The sequence below is a fragment of the Actinia tenebrosa genome, unplaced genomic scaffold (genome assembly GCF_029948245.1).
Source record: "Actinia tenebrosa isolate PJP-AT-01 unplaced genomic scaffold, QUT_ActTen_1.0 PGA_scaffold11__36_contigs__length_13525064, whole genome shotgun sequence".
NCBI classification, from domain to species: domain Eukaryota; kingdom Metazoa; phylum Cnidaria; class Anthozoa; order Actiniaria; family Actiniidae; genus Actinia; species Actinia tenebrosa.
The window spans coordinates 7,266,356-7,287,097 of NW_028292571.1; the positions used below are offsets into that span (position 1 = coordinate 7,266,356).

The 20,742-nt window shown below is 36.9% G+C and overlaps 2 protein-coding genes and 1 pseudogene across 5 annotated transcripts in view; 2 read left to right on the plus strand and 1 right to left on the minus strand.

Moving 5' to 3' along the window:
- LOC116299382 (uncharacterized) overlaps positions 1–20,742 on the plus strand; it is a 64,092-nt gene that overhangs the window by 29,104 nt on the left and 14,246 nt on the right. For 3 of the 4 annotated variants that reach the window (XM_089027263.1, XM_089027262.1, XM_089027264.1), the window contains 10 exons: positions 2,898–3,098; positions 6,801–6,957; positions 7,047–7,114; positions 7,738–7,845; positions 8,290–8,418; positions 10,097–10,276; positions 11,348–11,433; positions 14,511–14,667; positions 14,754–14,899; positions 14,973–15,235. In XM_089027263.1, coding sequence (XP_088883389.1) covers positions 2,898–3,098; positions 6,801–6,957; positions 7,047–7,114; positions 7,738–7,845; positions 8,290–8,418; positions 10,097–10,276; positions 11,348–11,433; positions 14,511–14,667; positions 14,754–14,899; positions 14,973–15,235 — 1,495 coding nt within the window. Of the gene's footprint in view, positions 1–2,897; positions 3,099–6,800; positions 6,958–7,046; positions 7,115–7,737; positions 7,846–8,289; positions 8,419–10,096; positions 10,277–11,347; positions 11,434–14,510; positions 14,668–14,753; positions 14,900–14,972; positions 15,236–16,638; positions 16,991–20,742 lie in introns of those variants that run through there. The other variant, XM_089027265.1, reaches the window with a different exon arrangement.
- On the minus strand, positions 623–1,842 carry LOC148912417 (uncharacterized protein KIAA1958-like; annotated as a pseudogene).
- LOC148912418 (uncharacterized) lies at positions 17,818–20,708 on the plus strand. The gene has a single exon (XM_089027266.1). It carries the CDS (start codon positions 19,541–19,543, stop codon positions 20,618–20,620), a length of 1,080 nt encoding a protein of 359 aa, XP_088883392.1. The 5' UTR covers positions 17,818–19,540; the 3' UTR covers positions 20,621–20,708.

Sequence of the window (20,742 nt, forward strand, 5' to 3'; positions counted from 1 at the left end):
GATAAACTCGTGTTTCGTAGTCCTGGCTGTATGAATAGTCAGTCCATGTATTTGCTTCCTTTCAAATTTCTACATAGGACAGCATGCGCATAGGGGATTTTGTAGAAAAAGAAAAATGCTATTGTATCTTATTTTCCATTGATTTTTCCATTCGGTAAAAAAAAATTAGCACACTTTCTTGGCCTCCACTACAAAAAATGGAGTTTCTTTTTTGGATTTGATTTTCGTCTGGCTTTTATCATTCGATAGAGATTACTTCATGCAAAGCGCGCGCGTACGGGATTTTCGCACGAGTTGGTGCAAATTTCAGATATAAAACCAACGAGTGGGAAAATCCCGTACAAAGCGCTTCCCATGCTGTAATTTATTTATTTTATACATACTGAGATTTTGTTTTTTTAATTATTCAACTTTAATGCGTTCTCTAAAAAAATACAAAACCCCTTTATTTAAAAATTCTCTTCGAAAAGCTAAAAAAAGCTTTTAAAAAAGCTACATGTAAAACTATTGCAAAGTAAATAGCAAAACGTTTAAATTATAAGCTAAATATGAAACTGTTCATTTGAAAATAACGAAATAAGCAACCAAAATCGGTAGGTCAATGAAGTCTTAACTTAGCTTGTCAAAGCGGAGGGCTGTCTTCGTCTGACGATTCAAACACACGCTTGATGCGTTTGAAGCTACGTATTGACTCTGTTGGCTTGAATGAGTTATCGGTGGAAGTCGGCGACTTGTTTAAAGTGTTTATTGTTATGTTAAACTGTCCTCCGTGAAAAACTGCTCCACTGAATGGGCCTGCTGTAGGAAAACTAGAACTTTTCATGAATGAAGATTCACGGCACTCGGTGCCCACTTCACTTTGTAAACTCGACACTGGCCTTTTTTCTGTTGACGTACTTGTAGTATTTCCACTCAGAATCAAAGACATGTTTTTCTGTTGTTCGTTTGAAATAGTACTGTAATTGTTGACGCTTTGAACGTTTCTGTGACCAGATAACTGCATTATATGAGCTAGCGAGATGTTGTTGTCATTCAGTTTTTGCATCATAGTTTTTCGTGGTGAATGGTGAATCACTATCCTTCATTGAGCTAGGTCTTTTTTCAGAATATAACTTGTAAACAAACACTGGATCTCTGTCCGGCGAAGCGTTTGCAAAACTGAAAGCTTTAGGTTTTACTGTTCTGACATTTCTCGTATCGGCTCCGGTCCTTGTTTTTGTTTGTCGCTCTGAATATTCTAAATATTCACCTCCATTCACATCTGTTAGCAGCTGAATGTCTCCCCACTTCATACGACGGTGCTCGTCACATCCCCTCAATCCAAACTGATTGGTGTTCATAAACTACATTGTGTTTAGCAAAGCCTCAGCATTTGAAATTCCAAGTAATTTTTTATCGTATAAAATGTTTACTTCTTCATCGGTAAGAGCTTCTGCTGCGTTCTGCTTGTTTCCTTTGCAGTCTAACTCTTTTTTGAGTTCTTTACTTCGAGCTTCTAAAGCTTTTCTCACTTGTTCAAACTGGCTGTCTGAAATAATACTGCAAGGATCTGTTGGCTTTCAAGTGCCGATTAAAGCTGCAAATTAGCCCTCTTAAACTAGGAGGCTCGAAATCTTCACCATCTTTTCTTCTAACAGCTACAATAAATTCACTGATATATCCATTAAGCTCTTCTGGCGGGATTTCCTCGACTCTTCTCGTTTCATTTTTGGAGCTGAGAAACTCAGTCAGCAAACTTACATCTCTTCGTGTTTTCAAAAGAGTGTTTCTGTTTTTTTGGTCTTCGATAAACTTGTCTATAGGTTTGTCTAGAGACACAAATCTTCTTGGTTGTTCAGTCATCCTCACAAATATCTCCGAGCTCTTGATTAGATAAGTTTAATTTGAACTACGAACAACTTGAATATACTGAAAATATTTAAAAGCTGCTCGACAAAGCTACCCGCGATGACCGCGAAAACACGATTCGCCTCGACAGTGGTTTGCGATTAGACGAAACGCTTTTTTCGCGCGTGATAAATCGTTTCGCCTCTCTGATTGGCTAAAAAAAGTCGCGCACTTGTTTTTCACAGACGGAAATTTGATAAGAAAATCTCAGTATGTATAAAATAAATATATTTCCTTTATGGCAATAGATATGTGGAATAGTATTCCCATAGACCTCAAAACATGTAAGAATACTATTTCGTTTCAAAAGCAACTTAAAAGTTATCTACTAAACCAGCAAAGGTCTAAATAACTCAAACAACATTGTTATTTTCTTTATTAACTTCACTTGATACATACTGTAAAATATTTCTCTTATAGTAGTTTCTTTCATATTTATTTATTATATATATTATTAGTTCTTTAGTTGTTGTTTTTTTTTTTTGTTTTTTTTTTTTTTTTTTTTTTTGTTTTTTTTTTTTTGTTTTTTTTTGGTTTTTGGTTTTGTTTTTTTTTCTTAATATAACATGTCAATACTAAATTACGCTCTTAAATCTACAAAATGGCAACAAAATACTGGGAGCTAGCTCGAAAACCTAACGGTTTATCTAGCTCTCAGGTTTATCGTCTACATATAACCTTTCTCTATTTATAAAGTAACCATCAATTTTTATATGTATCACGAACGTAAAGAGCAATAAAGATACTATCTATTGGGATCATGTGATCCTGAGCTTTCGCGCAATGTTTTACCATAAATTCAGACCACGTGTCGGTCCCAAAAGTATTATTTCTCTGTTTAACAGTTGCGCATGAGAAGACACATGAATATAGATACAACTCAAACGAAGAATCTTATTCTCAAAAGAATGACAACTGGTCTGAATTTTTGGTAAAACGTTAGGCCCAAGCCGAAAGGTTCAATTGGGCCAATGAATACATCTGTCTTTACATATATTTTATGCTTGCAGCAAAGTGGCAATTATGAGTATGTGTCAATTCATGATAACACAGCAACCCGACATGCAGCCCCAGAGTGTTTGGAAAATGGCCGATTCTCAGAAAATTCTGTTTCCTGGGCAGTTGGAATTTTGTTGTTTGAGATGCACACCTATGGCGTATCGCCATACAATCAATACAGCAATAATCAAGCCGATGAAATCCGGAGCCACGTAAGTCCATTTTTGTGATCATCCACTTCTTATCTATCTCACAACGCTGCATCGTTCCTTGAACCTTCACATTACTACATATGCCCCTACTGTAATTTATTTGTGGTACTTCATGCAGGATTTGAGTTCAAACAACCGGATAGATCTTCTTGGAATAACCAAAACGACGGTTGGTGAAATAACCAACAGGTGGGACTTTCCCTTATTTTTCTAGCTTCCATCGCCCGATGACAACTCAGCATCGTCCCTTAAAACCCTCATATCCTATCTACTTTTATTTATCGATTGTTATTCACAAGACTTTTTTTTGTTGTAACCCTCATTATATATGCTGGTTAATAACTATATGTTGACCTCGCATTGATAATAACCAATAGACCAGTTTCGAGCTCCAAATTACCGCTGTGTTCCTTGATTACAGACTCATTTGCACCTGGTTAGCCTTGAAAAATTCACATTCGGGTCACGCTACATACTGCTTTCTGATTGGCAACAAACCCAAGTCTGTCGGGGAAGGGGAATTTGTTTCGAGCTTGGTATCACGTTCGGCCAATCAGAATGCAGTATGTAACGTGACCCGCTCACGCTTTACAACGACCGTTTGAACACCATCGATCACACGCTGTAGAAGAAATCAAATATTCGAATTCAAGCCAGGATTTTTCTGGAAATATTTGGCGTAGTGGCATTCAGAATACATGTTTTATTATATGTCATCAATGTTTCGCGCGCTCTGATTGGCTGCTAAGTGGCCCAGATTTTCTTGTAATGACCGGTCATTACGGAAATTGTTCTCGGCTTCATTCACGGCTCTTTTAAGTTGCGATCAAAAGCTACGAAACCAAACATTAAATCAACCGAAAACATAAACAAAATACATTTATCTTTTCAATAACTGAAAAAAAATTATTGTATAGCTTAGAGATACTTCTCAGTGTACAATGAGCGACGAAGACAGCCACAGCGAAAGCGAATTTTACTATCCAGATGAAGAAGAGGCAAAAAGTGAGCAAAACAACATGGCTGAAGTACAAGTCATACAAGTCAGCAAATGAGCACCATCAGCGACAAATGTCGTACATTTTGAGTTCTTCAAGTCACTCGCAAAATTCTAAACAGATAACTGCTCCTCCAGACAATAGCAGTGGCCAGTTGATAGCAAGTTCACAGCAGCCACACAGCAGCCTGAGTCTCCAAAACACGACGAATTCGCTCGCTGTGAATAATTCAAGCAACCCAGCAGCTTTAAATGGTGTTTTTCCTGGAGCGAATATCAGCAGTATCTCTCAATGTCAGTTCCAGATCTTCAATGGCCCAGTTAAGTTAATCCAACAAGGTGCAAAGCGACGTTATGTTATTGAGAGCGACGACGAAGAAAAGCACTTCACTGAAATTACTGCAAGTTCTCCGCACGTGTTCAAAATTCATTGGCAATTTGGGTCTATTTTTCTTCTAAATGTTTGAGTTTTTAAGAGTTCAAACACTTGTAAACACAGGTATCTGTGTTTTGTGAAATTAAAATACCCGCATTTTCCTAGATCCTGCCATAATAAAGACAAAAATGTTTTCGCTTTGAAAAAAACCGTCTCTGTGAATTTCAATAAATTCGCCAGGATCGCTTGGCTCAGTGAACACGACCTCAACTTTGACCTTGCGTGCGCAAGCGGATGTTGAAAATTACTTCCGGTGTTCATAGTTAGGTATATTATCATTAAAAATACAGCACTAAAAAAGGCCATATAATAAATAACTTATTAACCTCGTCCGTTCGGTCATTACAGGGAAATCTCAGACCTCGGTCTGAGATTTCCCTGTAATGACCTCACTCTCGGTTAATAAGTGGTATATAATAGAGAAATTATCGTTCCTTTGACATGTTGCATTTTTATTGCGGTTCAAGGGGAGAGAGAGAGATTTTTTTTTGGATTTTCTAGCGTGATGCAGTCGATATCGGATGCCAAGTCTCCAGCATTCCCATTATTTAGGTAGAGAAGAGCGGATTTTGAAAAAAAAAAAACACTAAACGGCCTCAAATCGCGCTGAAACTTCGAATTCGCCAGAAGACTGAACTAAGTAAAAGCAACAACTGCAGCAAGTTTTGAGGCAAATTGTTGAGTGAAACATTTTATTTTCGTAACTTTATCATAACTCCCATACATTCCCTTATAAACCATACACAGGAACCTTGTTTGGGCTGCCTGTGCTTCAAGTGAAGGTCCGTGGAATTTCAAAATATCTTTATTGATGAAGTTGTGCATACTTTACTTTACCCTTAGTATTTTTTGAATATTTAGATAATGATACGAGGCTAACCCTGTGTAAGTGAATCTGTAATCAAGGAAAAGATCGGTAATTTGGACTGGAAAGGGATCTATTCAGTTCGATCGATTCATCAGCCCCACTCTTACAGGTTATTTTTTTAAATCCTTTTTTAATTACTTGATTATTTATCTTTGTTATTTTATAATGGTAATTAAACTGAGTGGAGTGCAATTTGGTCTGAAATCAAACGCGCGATTACAAAATCGCACGACCGCGTAGCGGGAGTGCGATTTGTAATTGCAAGTTTGATTTCAGACCAAAATTGCACGACACAAAGTTTAATTACCACTTTATTATATCCATTTTGAAATCTTTTTTGAAAAAGACGTTTTTTCCAGTTAAACCGACATGACTTACAATCTAAAAGCAGTCGATTCAAACATGCTGTCAAGAGAACTTGTTTATACTGATCGAGCAATGATTCTCATCTTGAAAACCAATACTTTCAATCCAAAACTAAAATTAATTTATACAGGACCAAAAGGCATTACATGTATTAAGAATCATTTACTTACGTTAAATAGCAAGACAATCCTGCCCAAAAGGGTTGCAATGAACTGGCTGTTGTCCATACAGCCAATGCTCACTGCTTGTATTTTTAAGATTTCTCTTCAACATGTTAAGATCACACTTGTGCCGAGAGAACATCAAAAATCCAAGGTTGTTTAGTCCTTCGGTTGTCCTTAAGAAGTCACGTAGCTCAGCAAAAATCTTCTTCTTAAGAAAAACTTCTTTTGATGACTGTATTTTCGATGTGTTGTTATGCTTTACAGATTGAAAAGGAAACCACTTTCCACGATCAATCGCAAAGAAGTCACATTCAAAAGCTGCCGATTGCACTTTCCCCCACTGCTTTTCGCTGTAATATCTTCAACTTACTTAAGCAGTTACATTACAAAGATGCTTTTGACAATTTTAAGTGATCAGTTGGTCTCTTTAAGCCCTTTTTACGGCTTTTAAAGTCTTTTTTACGACTTTTGACGGTAAAATTGTTCTTCAGAAATTTTTTTTTGAGCCGTGGCTCTTTTTTTTCGCAAGAAGCGGTGAGCTCAACACTCAGATGGATTCCTTGATATAATTGGCTAGAAAATGACATGTCTCTCTTGTGATTGGTTCATATCAGTTGATGTGCAAAATCGTGCAATTTAGAGCTCAAAATCGTGCAATTTATGCTGAAATCACTGCTGCAGGGAACCAATCAGATTGCTGGATTTGCTTGTGATTTCAAAATGGATGTAATAAAAGTCGAAATATATAAACATTTGATAGAAAATCTTCTCAACTGATAAATACAATACTTAATTATCTCGAAAGTCGGGCCTGCGGGATGTATATGGCTTCTTGCCTCCGTTCTCGTAATTAACTCTTACTTATTAACAGGTAACCAGCCGTGGTAGGCTACGAATGGAGGATTGCATCCCGAGAGAAATTTGTGAGTTAATTGAAATGTGTCTTGTTTATGAGAAAGAGGACAGACCAAGTCTTGTACAACTAAGGACGGAGTTGGAAAGAATTCATCAGCAGATAATTGAAGAAGGTGGGAGTACTAATCCTACGAGATGTTTGAATCGCAACATTTTGATGCTCATATCTGATGTGTATATTTCTTTTCTCTTTTACATGTAGAAAAGAACTGGCCAGCTGCAGTCTATCCAGATCTAACAAACGTAGATCTCTCTCAGACTAAAATTGCGGTTCGTTTTTGTTTGCTGTTGTTTTCTCTTTGTTTGATTTTTGAGGGTTTATTGACAAGGCAAAAAAACGCTTTTTGACCTTTTGCCATAAGGATGGCTTTACAAATTCAAGCTCAATATTTTGTAAACACGTTCTTTTGGAGCCAAATAGCAAAATATCAAATGCGACCAAAATTTATTGAATGCGTATTTGAGATATAAATGCGTGTACTTTGGGAGAGGTGATATTTTGATCAGCAGAAAAACTGACGGGTTCATCGTCATCGTCATCGTCATCGTCATCGTCATCGTCATCGTCATCGTCATCGTCATCGTCATCGTCATCGTCATCGTCATCGTCATCGTCATCGTCATCGTCATCGTCATCGTCATCGTCATCGTCATCGTCATCGTCATCGTCATCGTCATCGTCATCGTCATCGTCATCGTCATCGTCATCGTCATCGTCATCGTGTCCTAGTGTCCTAGTGTCCTTGAGTAAAGTTAAAGTGTCTTGATGTTTTTGGAACAACTTTGTTTTTCTTTTGGAGAGGGGGAGGAGTGGGGGAGGTTTCGCGCTTAATATCTTTAGATGCTTGTCGCGATGTTCGAGATCATAACGATGAAATATTTTTAATACACAGATAAATTCGATCGAATCACTTGAGGATCTTGAAAAAGAAAAGAATGTGGGTTTTTTTGGATCTGGAACAACATCAATTGATAGACCAACCATTCGTAACTTTGACATGGTAAGGGAATACTATTCACTATGGCCTGACCGTTTAATGATATTATGGACCGAATTCAATAATAGCCGCCATTGATTTTTAAAAATTTAATACTAATCTTTTTAAAAAACCACACTATCAGAAAAAGCATGCAGAAATATGTAATTTTGCTTATATACATACAATTCTAGGGAAGTTATGTATTCGGAATCAGAATTATGTGTTCAATCAATTGAGAAATTACAAGCTTCGTTCTGGTGTTTTTCATATTTTTAACTCCTCAAAAATTTAAACTTTCTAACTTTGTCTATGTAATTTTAATCTAGAATAAAAATATAGTTTTTGAATTAAAATATTAATTTTGAAACTAATGATAATGAAGTGGCGGCCTAATTGCATTCAGTGTTTAATACTTATTATTATTAATGATATTATAATAATAGTTTTTGGATGTTTTTTTTTTAGTACAAAGCTATCAGAGAACTTGTTTTGAAGACCCAAAAAGACGATTTGGAAAAACTGAAGCATCTAAAGCATGAAAACATTGTGAGCGTCATTTCGTTGACAAATCACGATATCAAAAACGTTGCACTGGTGAGTTATTTCACGTGGAAGTCTATAATTGTAGCACAATCATCGTCATCAACATTATTGTTGACAATTATCAAGTAACGGAGTGTTGTCTTGATTGGATACACCTAATTGAAAAAACGTAGTTGGGTTCGAGAAGGTCACATCAGAAAAAAACTGTTAATATTTGGTCAGCTACGATTTCAAGCTCACGCCCCCTCTTGTGAGCCTATACGAATTATGTCTCAAAAACACGGTTTTTGGATCTTTTCTCAAAATAATGACTATCTAGGCAAAAAACAGAAGTGGATTCATTTAATTCAACTATTGACAGACTGTATTATATGGGTTATTACATCTATTTAAAAAAAACACCGTACTTTTTGAGTTGAATGAACGCTATTGGATGTATTTTACAAGAGAAATTGCATGACATAACAGTGGTCAAGCTAGAAAATCGTCTCTCATTGATATAAAAAAGAACCTGTCTATAAAAACAAAAGTGGATTTTGAAAACCCCGTGCTTTCCTGAACATTTTGGTATATAATTCATAGGAATTTGTTAAAATTTAGAACCGTATTTATGCTGATTTTATAAGCTCATACTATCTGTTGGCCTATACATTCGCCTCTTATGATTTCTTAGGTTTCCTAGCCTCGAAAACACGCCAGCTACGGTAGTTAGCGAAAGAACAGAAAATTTACGGGCTATTTAAGATGTTTTGTCACGCCGTTTACTTGTGCTATATAACTTTACTTTTAAGAACAACCTTTTGCTTTGGAAAGAGAGGAGAAAAACCGAAAAGAGCAAATATTCCAAATGCATGGGTAATTTTTTCCAGTGATCATCGAAGATACGACCGAAAAGGATTTTGAGTACTCCGAAATTTGTATTATATTTGCATATAGACATGTAAAAATGCTCCGTAGAGCAAAGTCGGTCGACCTAGATTAACAACATGCCAAAGTCCTGATGCATAAAATGTGCACAGGAAGGGAAAACTGCAATAAGCATGAAATTAGCATAATTGTTTGTCTTCCCATGCTCCTCCTCGATCTTAGTTTTGATGATATTACCTTTTTTTAACCCGACTTTTTTTTTTCAATTAGGTGTATATGCCACAAAATCAGTTGATTTGTAAGCTTATATAAGCAACTTAAATTTAGTCCCTGGAATAGGATTGCACTACTTCGACGATACGGTGGCCATCTTGCCAGGGGGATAAGCAAAACAAAGATGACGGAAAATTTATAGAATTTCGTGTGTTTGTCTTTCTTTTATGGGTAAAGGTGATCGAAGTGCCGTCTTAATTCATCTTTTGTTATATTCTTTTGTGGTGAGCTGTTAATATCAATCGACGTCATTACTGTAACTAAGGTTTATTTCCCCTTGGACGGCGTATGTTACCTTGAATATGTTACCTTGCATTCCAAGATAACCTCCGTATCGTCGACATAGGGATTGCATCCAAAGCCTTCAAAATATAAGCTTGATGAGCGCGAAAAAAAGTTTTTTTTTTCAAAGAAAGTTGGAAAGATACGATGTATAGGTAAAATATAGTAACATTTAACGACGTTTACTAAGGATCAACTGAAAACTCAAGTAAGAAATATTTTTTCAATTGACATTATAAAATATGCTGTCGGCTCTACATAAACGTCACAGATCAGCAACTTTATGGTTGTTTTTATAACTACTTAGGTGACAGAGTACTCAGGACATGGTAGCTTGTTGCAGAAAGTGTTAGCGGAAAAGCATCTACCAGAACAGCTCGTCAGTTTTGTTGCCCAGATATCCCAGGGAGTACAATATCTACACGATAATAATATCATCCACGGTGACCTGAGGGCAGAACACATAATGGTTTTTCCAAATGATAAGGTTTGTTCTTTCTTTCTTTCTTTCTTTTTTTTTTTTTTTTTTATATTTTTTTTTTTTTATTTTTTTATCAGTCAATTGGACCCTGATCAATAGACCCCTGGAAGCACTTCGGAATGCAGCTCAATTTGGAGGACATAACAATAGGTTTCCGATTTTCTTGAGTTCGTTTTGTCCTCCCAGTTGAGCCAGACTTCGGGGATAAGACCTTTGAGGGGCGTTTACGATATATTTATTTCATTGGCTATAGAGGTTTTGCACCATCAAGTCAACGGCAGCCAAGTTAGATGGCAGGAACAATACAATCATTTTACATAAGAAAGAATTCAATTCCCAAGTAAGAGAAAAGGAATTTTATTGTTTTGCCATCTAACCACAGGCAGCCTATGCTATATTATTGGCATGGGCACGTGATAGTGCAAAACCTCTATTGATATTTTAAATAGCAAACAAGTAGTTCAAAATATGGCGGCAAATTTATTGGGGGGCTATAGCCCCCAGTCCCCTCTTTTTCCCCCTCCGCGATGCCTGTGAGCTGGTTTGGCGTCATATGCAAGGCTTATAGGTTCTATAGGGGTGTTGTCTTCATAGAGTGGTTTTCGCATGAAGAGGGAATTTTTGACCTATAGCACGTAAACGCTGCGACAAAACGAAAACTTTATTAACGAGGGATGCGTTATTCTTAAATTACACTTTACGTCATCGCAGCATCTGGTGCCATATAAGAAAATATTTCTTTTTAGAATCCCTCGTTAATGGCACCAAAATGGCCGCCATGTTTTTGCCTTTTGACTCTCATTTGCATGGGAATGCTTCTAACCCATCAATGAAAGTTTTAACGTTTTCTAACTTTCTCATAATTATATGAGTGACTTTAAAGAAAACTTCATATAAAGCTATTTTATCTTCAAATCTAATTGATTATAGCAGTTTCTCCATTTTTTTCGTTTTTTACTCGTTTTCAGACAATAATTCAAAACGATGATATTTTTTTGTCACCTAATTTTTATGAATTATAAACAACAATGTATAAATCAATTATCAAACAGAAAATGAAATATCATATGTAAATAGGTAAAAGTTTCACGTCTTGGTCGATCAAAGGCTGTTGGTAAGATACTTGATACTAAAAGCCCTATGCCAGAAGATGCTGTAAGATGGTAAGCCGTAAATATAAATTTATTTTAAAAGAGCAACCCTATTCATTTCTATTGTTTGATGTCGGGTTTGAAATTCGATGGAAAACCTGTCCCGGGTTTGAAATTCAGCATTGATACTAACAGGGGAAAGCGGGGTTTGACACGTGACTTAGACTTGCATTTCATATAGCTGATGGCTTCGGTATGACTTAATAGGAAGGGTCATGAGTGTCTTACTGAATTAAAGGGAAAGGGATACAACTATTTTCTAAAGACTACATTTCTTTTAATTTCGGTTGAAATTTTGATGGGAAACTTGTCCCGGGTTTTGGATTCAGCATTTTTGTTATTTTATTCAGTAACTTTGCACTAGCTGAGAAAAGACTCGAAGTCCACGCGAGTTCCGTGAACCTGAGACAAGATGCATGTACATATAAACTACATTTAGACAATATACATCAAAATATAAAATGAAAATAAAGCTTAAGACAATAAATATATATACTAGAGGCGTCAGCAACAGCAAAAAGCAGTCAAAAGCGGAAAGCAAGAGAGAAAAATAGTGAGATCGCAGCAGTGTTTTAAAAGACGAAACGGAATTAGAAGAATGAATCATAGAAGGCAGCTAGTTCCAAAAGACTACAATGCGATTGAAAAAGGAATCCATTTAGGTAAATGTTTTGCATGAATGAACCCTGTAGTCTGTACTGATAGCCGGCTTTTAGTAGATCTGAATGAAAGCGAGCATGAAGTAAATAGCTAGATAGATCTATATCACTTGAAAAAATAAAAGAGATCTAAATATTCAGGCCAGTAAGAGTAGGTTGAGTTTGACAAGCCTGTCTTTGTAAGATAGATCTGATTGGTACCTGAGAATAAATTTAGTGGACGCTGGATGCGTTCGAGGAGTAAGGTATCCCGCGAGCTTGATTACGGTGCCCAAACCTGACTGCCATAACAAAGGATTGACAATAACAGGGAAGAGGGGGATGCATTCAAAACCCGGGACAGGTTTTCTATCGAAATTTAAACCTGACATCTAACAATGAAATTAGGGCGTGGTTGGTTTTTAAACCAGTTAAAACGCACGTGCTCGGGTTTGCATTGAAATTCAAAACTTTACGACTGCGGGCCTAGGGACCCCAATTTAGATTAAAGTGAATGGTGAAAATAAAATCGGAAAAATTTAAAAATGCAATTTTGTCCTGAAAAAGTAAACGGAAATCTCCAAAATTTCAAGTTAAATGAAAGACATCCATTTAAATTTTCACTGAACCTGACATCGTGTTGAATTATCTGTAGTTATCTTTCATTTTTCATGTAAAACCAACAAAAAAAGCGAAAAAATGTCGACCATATAGAATTTTGTGGAATGATCTTTCAAGAACAAAACTAGCCCTGTGGTGTGGCTGGTGGTGGGTCGTGTACACGTTACGAAAATCCTGTACGGGAGAGTAGTAAGGTCGATATTCGTTCTCGACCAAGTCCTACGCAGGTAAGAACCTTGACATAACATGGCAGAAAACTTTCTGCACGAAAATTTCGCTCATAGAAATCTTGGAGGAAGAGCCAAAAGAGTTTTAAATAAATGAATCCCCCATATCGTAAGGATCATTTTGATCAAGCTTTTTGTGGAGTTCGAGGTTCTCAGTTTAGAAGACGATGAAATCGTGGTTTAAAGTGAGTTGTTTGTTCAAATATGGTGATTGAAGTTTCCTCCCTTGTCAGAGTATATATACATAAGATCAACATTAGATAACATAGGGAAATTATTATAGGAAAATACAGGCGCGCGCGAAACTGAAAACAATGTTCTAGTGCATTTTTTAATGTTTTTTTTTTTTTTACTCTTTCGCATTACGGAGGACATTATCTTGATCTCAAATTTAAAAAATTCATAATTTCTTAATTTTTCCGATTTTATTTTTAACATTCACTTTAATCTAAATTGGGCTCCCTGTACTGCGGGACTGCGGCCCTCGGTCTTGAATTTCAATGCAAACCCACTAGTGTTGCACTAGTGTTTTAACCTTTATATAGTTACACTAGTGTTTTACTGGGAAATGGAGGCTTTGTACCATCACGTGATGGAAGCCATGACAGGAGGCACAGAGTCTTTTCCCACTGGAAATCTGAATTATTATTTCTCATGTAAATCAGATGAGACTAGATTCCATTGTATCTGTCTTCTGTCATGTCTGCCATCACGTGATGGTGCAAAGCCTCTATACGCCACTGTATTTTTCATCCAATTACATCCGGAACCCCAATGACATATTATACACATTACCACTAGTAAAGATATCAATGACGTCCTTTCCAATCTTTTCAACAAGTTTTTGTTTGTGAATGTATTTATGTGATAAAAAGGAATTGCGTGCAATATTTTCGCCACTTGAAGATAAACTTTGTATCTTCGCGCCAGCGGTAATGCCCTCTATTTATTTACAAACCAACCGCCACTCCACTTACGGGGCTCTTCCGTGAGTTCTCTCCACAAGCATTACCACTACATTCTTTATTTGCAACATACAACGCTCAACTCACATATTTATTTTTTTACGGAAAGAACAAGGACAACCCGGAGAAAACCCTCGTGGCAAAAGAAGAGAACAATACATCAAACTAACTCAATTCATATGTGATGCAGTTTGAACCTGGACCAAAGCGGTCAAGGGCGAGGGGTTAACCAATACGCCATCCAATCCACCTATGCTTAACGCTCGAAGGCAACTCCTGCAATTCAAATCAGGGCTTATCGCCAAAGTCATGATTTTTCAATCAATTTTATTTCATCTTAAAATAGTCAATCAAGTAGTTTTTTTGCTTTTATCTGGGGCTCCAAATTTCAGATTAATAGGTTTTCGTTAAATTGCAAGATCAATTTAAGGGACTAATGGTTGAAGTATTAACTAAAACTTTCTTCTTATGTTACGATTATTTTGTTAGAATTTCATTTCAAGCATCAAGAGAAATCTACATTGCAAGTTCTTGTTTGGAAAATGCTAAACAAAACAAATTGACCCATAATTCCTTGTGGTGAGTGCGGCCCGATCAGCTAGATCCTATTTAATATCAATTTCATTGAATTTTACTAGGAGCCCTCCAGAAGTGATAAAAGACGGTACTTACTCGCATAGCAGTGATGTATATTCATTTGGTATCGTGTGCTATGAGTTGTTTGATGCTCTTGATGCTGCAAAAGAGAGTAAAACAGACGACGTCAAACCCTTCCCTACCATCGAAGACAACCAGGTTGGCGTTTCTATGGATGTCCAGATCTTGTCTTCCCTTTTGAACAACTAATTAGCATATTAATCTTTCTTTCTTTCTTGTTTTAGATTCTGGCCCATCTACAAGCTAACAAACGTCCAACGAGGCCACAACTTATGCCAATATGGGTTCACCTTGTTGCAAAACAGTGTTTGCTGCTTTGGCCTTCTGAAAGACCGCCATTCGTTCTTATCGAGGATGCCTTAACTTCCTGGTAAATTGCCTAACAGTTGCATTCTATTTCCATAACACATTAATGTTATAATTCATTTTTTCTAATCCTACAGCAAACCCTTCGAATCTTGCTTGCTGTATCATTGGGTTAAAAAGCACGAAAACGAGGCCGACAACATTGACGTTAACGTGACTCAGTCAATGAAAGCTAGTCATGTGATTCCCAAAGAAAGCCATCAAACGTTTGAGAAGCTCCGCCAGCTTGCCGCAGTTGAGGTGTTCCTGGATCACACTTATGTATACGCACCTAGAAAAAAAGACGATGAAGATGACGAATCCGCATACGAGGAGCTTCCTCTCGCCCTAAATTCGGAAGGTAATGATTCAAATGATGTAGTAAATGTGTTACTAGATAATTATCATTAGTCAAATTCCATTAGCGGTCTAACATCAATGCTGCATTCTGATTGGATGAGCTACTAGTAGGCTATACGCTATAACTTACTAATATCTAGTAGTCTGTTAATCAAGGCCCTGTTGTACGAAGCCTGGATAGCGCTATTCAACGGATAAATCTTATCCAGTGGATAAATTTGATGGATAACAGCATCGCCTTAACCACTGGATAAGGATTTATCCGCTGGATAGCGCTATCCAAGCTTCGTACAATCGGGCCCAGCAGTGAAGAAACAATTTTGAGAAATAGAACAAGTCTCTTTTATCCAAACATGTTTTGGCGTACATACAACCTAGATTATATATAGGTGATAAGAGCACGTGAGAATTTGGTGCCTAATATAGAAAAGAAATTAAGCAATGGTCGATGCTTAACGTGATAAATATATTGATGGTGCACGCGGATAGTTGGGAGATCAGGATGGTAGCGTAAAAGCTGCACTCTAGCTACCAGAGTGCTCTCCCGGCCCGATCCCAACTATCCAAGTGCACCATCAATAGATTTACGCACTGCTAGAGCATTGACCATTGCTTTTATAACATAAAGAACAAATTTACACAATAAAAACTGTTTTTTTATTTTGCTCTGATCGAATCACAGATTATCTTAAGATGCGAGAACGATACTTTACGAGCTAAATTTGAAATCAGTCACGTCTTGTGTTCGGAGCAAAAACAGCCCAAATTGTATTTTAAACTTCATTTTTAAAACTTTTTCCGAAAAGTTCGTGCAATGGAAGCAGTTCCTAAATGTATTCTTAAACGTTTTCATTCAAAAGAAAGTTTTAAAGTTCATTTGACTGAGAAGAATTCAATTTAGCAATTTTCGTTGGCGCTTGGCTGCATCACATTTTTTAGATAGATAGATAGATAATAATAATAATAATAATAATAATAATAATAATAATAAATATAATAACAGTACTTGTATAGCGCATTCTGCTACCTCAATGCGCTGTGGAGATAAAAACGAAAATAATAAATAGTTCAGTCCAGCAAACAGGTTCAAAAGTTTTAAATTAAGTAGGCTGATTGAAAGAGTACAGTTTTCAGGAATGACTTAAATTCGGGAAGGCTGTCAGATTTCCTGATGGTGTCCGGTAGTGAGTTCCATAGTGTAGGACCAGCAACTGAGAAAGCACGGTCGCCATAATTTGAAGTGAAGGTACGAGGAACAGACAGTAGGCTTTGTTTAGATGATCTCAGTGAGCGTACAGGCTTGTGTTCTTGTAGGAGCGCGGAGACATAAGCGGGAGCAGAACCATGAAGAGCCTTGAAGGTAATCAGCAACAATTTGAAGATTATTCTCTCTTTAATCGGTAGATTTCGTTCTTGTGACAATCCTTGCAGCAGTATTTTGGATTCCCTGTAGTTTCTTGATTTGGGAGTCAGGAAGACCATAAAGAATACTATTACAGTGGTCAAGTTTTGACGATACAAAAGCGTGTATAAGACGTTCAGTCTCGGTCTTTCCAACGTAGTTAAGTATTCGTCCAATATTGCGTATTCCCAGTGATGCTGCTTTGCAAACATTATTCACATGTGTTGTCAACTGAAGATGACTGTCGAGAACGACACCAAGATCACGAGCTTCAGCTTTTGGAGAAATGTCATTACCATTCAGGCTGACAGACAATGGCAGATGTTGACGGAAACGCGACGTGAAATGAAGAATGTAAGTTTTCCCATGGTTACATACTAGCTTGTTAGAGGACAACCAACGCAAAATGTCCTGGAGACAACACTCTAGAGATGACAAACCAGGGTCCCTGTTCTTGGGGTTTAAGGAGACATAGAGTTGGCTATCATAAACTTTATTTACCCTCGGTTTTAAAATGAGACTTGCTAGGCCTCTAGCATAGCTGCTAAAGATTCGAGAGAAAAAAAGTGAAAATATAACTAGAAAGAAAAACGAAAAAAGAAAAAAAAATTTTTTTTCGAAAACTGAGTAGAAAGAATCCTTCAGTAGCTTTACTTGGAATCCAGTAACCATCGTGGTGTTTTAAAGGAGTACTGTGGGGACCTGTAGGGCGGATTTAGCAAGAAAAACTGAACTAATTGACTTCTCAACTGCAAGACTTCTTGATTTTGCTGTGAGTGAGCTGGCCGGTGGAAGGGCGAGTTTTTTAGTAAGCCAAACTTGTGCTCAAACAAATACGCTATAAACTTTTTATTGGAAGGAAATCAATAGTTATACAGGAAGGTAGAAATACAGAAAGGTAGACAAGTTAGTAGTCTTTTTAGTTTTATCTGAATGCTTGCAATTTTCACCAAATGTTTACCAAATTGACGTCACCAGCGTGCTCTATACGTACGGTGGCCAGAAGGGGCAACACAAAAAAAAGCACAACGCAAACGAAAAAAGCACAACGCAAACAAAAAAGCAATGATACTAAGAGACTGGGTTCTAGGTATATATAGCTATATATATTATATATATATATATATATATATATATATATATATATATATATATATATATATATATATGCAAGTTTAATCATGTCCAATTTTTACAGGGACACGCATGTTTTCCTTTTTCAAAGGCTCATTTAACTGGCTAATCAGGCAAGAGCACTGTGGCTACTGGCATGCAATACTGATCATTAACTTTTGAAAAAGTTCTAATGATTTCCCTGCAGTGTTTGGATAATAGTAGTTTTCATTTTCCATTACAAAATGAAAATATTCTTGATAAATATTTGCATTATAAATGTCTTCATCATCCTTATCATCAATTTGTGCCTCCATTTCTTGAATTTTATCTTTTGATACCTGCAGCATGCATTTAACAGCTCAGCCTGTTAGATTTTTTCATAGAATCAACAATTTGTTTACCGTCGATGTGGCAGCAAAAATTGGGGCCTCAGCTTGTGTACTTCCTTCTTGTCAACCTCCTGCTCTTTTTTTTTTTTTTTTTTTTTTTTTTTTTTGCGTGTTCCATCTGGATTCAGTTCTTTAAGAAAAGCAGCGACCCTGTGTCTTGGAACGTGAATCTCATAATTTAGTCTCAAAGAATGCCACACAGCTCTTTATGCTATAAGAAGTGAAGTCTGCCCCAATGGCTACGATTTAATTGATCATCCTCGATCACCTAGACGTGGAGATGGCTTTCTCAGTCTGACCTCTAGCTCAGCTGGTAGAGCATCGGCAGTACAATTCCGAAAGTCGTGGGTTCGATTCCCAGCGAGGTCGGAAATTAATTTTTCCGAATTCAAGCACTATAACTTATCTATATTTCTATATCTTCATGTATTTTAATATTAGTATAGTTTTAGTTTTTTAGACATTTTTTACACTTACAGAACAAATGAAAATACCCCAATTGAGATTTGCGCTATACAAATTCAATAAATTATTATAATTATTAATTATTCCATGATTTTGATGCAACAATTCGTTGATAACTTCATTCTGGTAACCTTGGTTGAAATAGCGTTCAATGAAATCTAAATCTTCCATCACTCATTTAAAATCTTCATATGAAAACAAAAAGTTAGTAGTGGTTCTACACTCTCGTAACTGCTTCTACAGGCTTTTTAGAACAACCAGCGGTTTGGCTGTGGGAGCCTAGAACCCAGTCTCTTAGTCTCGTTGCTTTTTTCTTTGTGTCGTGCTTTTATTTGTTTGCGTTGAGCTTTTTTTTTTTTTTTTTTTTTTTTGTGTTGACCCTTTTGGGCCACCTTACATACGAGTACTCCATACATTTTTTTTGTTCATAGGTGGTGAACCAATCGGAGCACGCGTTATATCTTAGTTATGTTATAATCTATTATGTATAGGAAAGATTACAGAAATAAGGGCGAGTTTAGTGCGTGTCAACTGTTGATTCAAAAGGGGTTGTTCCCATTTGATATGCATAGCCGCTTTGATTTTTAACTGGTAATCAGTTTGCGCAGAGTCAATAATTGCAAAGCTACGTCCTTAATTAGCCAGTAGAGAGCTTACGAATCGACGACCGTTTGCACGACGACGACTTCTAGTGACGTCACCAACTAGGTTGGCGTCGTAAGTGGCGTCGTAATAGAATTTAGCTTACGAAGGTAGCACGACGGCATGCCGAAAACGCGCGTGCGCGTCTACATTAATTTCCCGCCAAAAGGTTTCAATTTAATTTTCATCGGTTTTTTGAGACTTGTAACTGTTGTTTCTTTGTTTTTATGTTTGACTCGTAAAATTTAACAGTTTTCTTTTGAAACACTCTATCCTTTGTTTCCTTGTTTACATGCCGAACTTCAGAGAGACGAGACTTTGTATTTTACATGCTTACCGAAAAGGATTTATTAAGAACAGAGAGTTTGTTTTACTTTACGATGCCTATACTTCAAAAAACCCAGATTTTCCCTATTGGAACTATGACCGTTTTGAGCTAGACTTGTTAACAGATGATGAATGCAAGGCCCAATTTCGATTCTTCAGGCAAGACATCTATAAACTTGCTGAGGAGCTCCAATTACCAGATGAAATTGTAACATACAATGGCTTGGTAGTTGGATCAATTCCTGCTCTATGTATTTATCTGAAACGTTTTGCTTACCCTTGCCGATATGGAGATTTGGTTCCTCACTTTGCTAGACCAGTTCCTGAACTTTGTATCATTACTAATCACATGATTGACTGGATCTATAACCGCTGGCATCATCTACTTACAAGGTACAATCATACTCTTCTCTCCCCGGCAAATATTGTTTTGTATGCTGATGCAGTTCATCAGTCAGGTGCAGCTTTGGACAACTGTTGGGGGTTTGTAGATGGAACGGTTCGTCCAGTGTGTCGTCCTGGTAGGAACCAGCAAATTATATACAATGGACACAAACGTGTGCATTCAATCAAATTTCAATCTGTTGCTCTACCGAATGGATTAGTCGGCAACCTTTTTGGTCCAGTAGAAGGCAAACGTCACGATAGTGGTATGCTAGCCTCTTCTGGTTTACTGCAAGATCTCCAAAGATTCTCTTATAACCCAATTACTGGCTCAACGATGTGCATATATGGAGACCTTGCTTATCCTTTACGACCACAGCTACAAACTCCTTATAGAGGTGCAGTACTTACACAAAATCAACGAGATTACAACAAATCTATGAGCTCTGCTAGAGTCTCAGTAGAATGGATTTTTGGGGACATAATAAACTACTTTAAATTTTTGGATTTTAAGAACAACCTTAAAATAGGTCTAAGCGCAGTTGGCAAGATGTACATAGGATGTACCCTAATGCAAAATGCACGCTCAATTTTGTATGGATCTATTACTTCACAGTACTTTGGTATCGATCCGCCTGCCCTACATGATTATTTCATCTAATTGATTAAGTAATGTTTTACCCTTGATAGCCAAGTGAATAAGAACAGTGAAGACCAGTAGTCTATGGTTTTTATTGATATCTGGCAAACAAAATTTCCAGCTGAATAAAAAATGTGGCTATA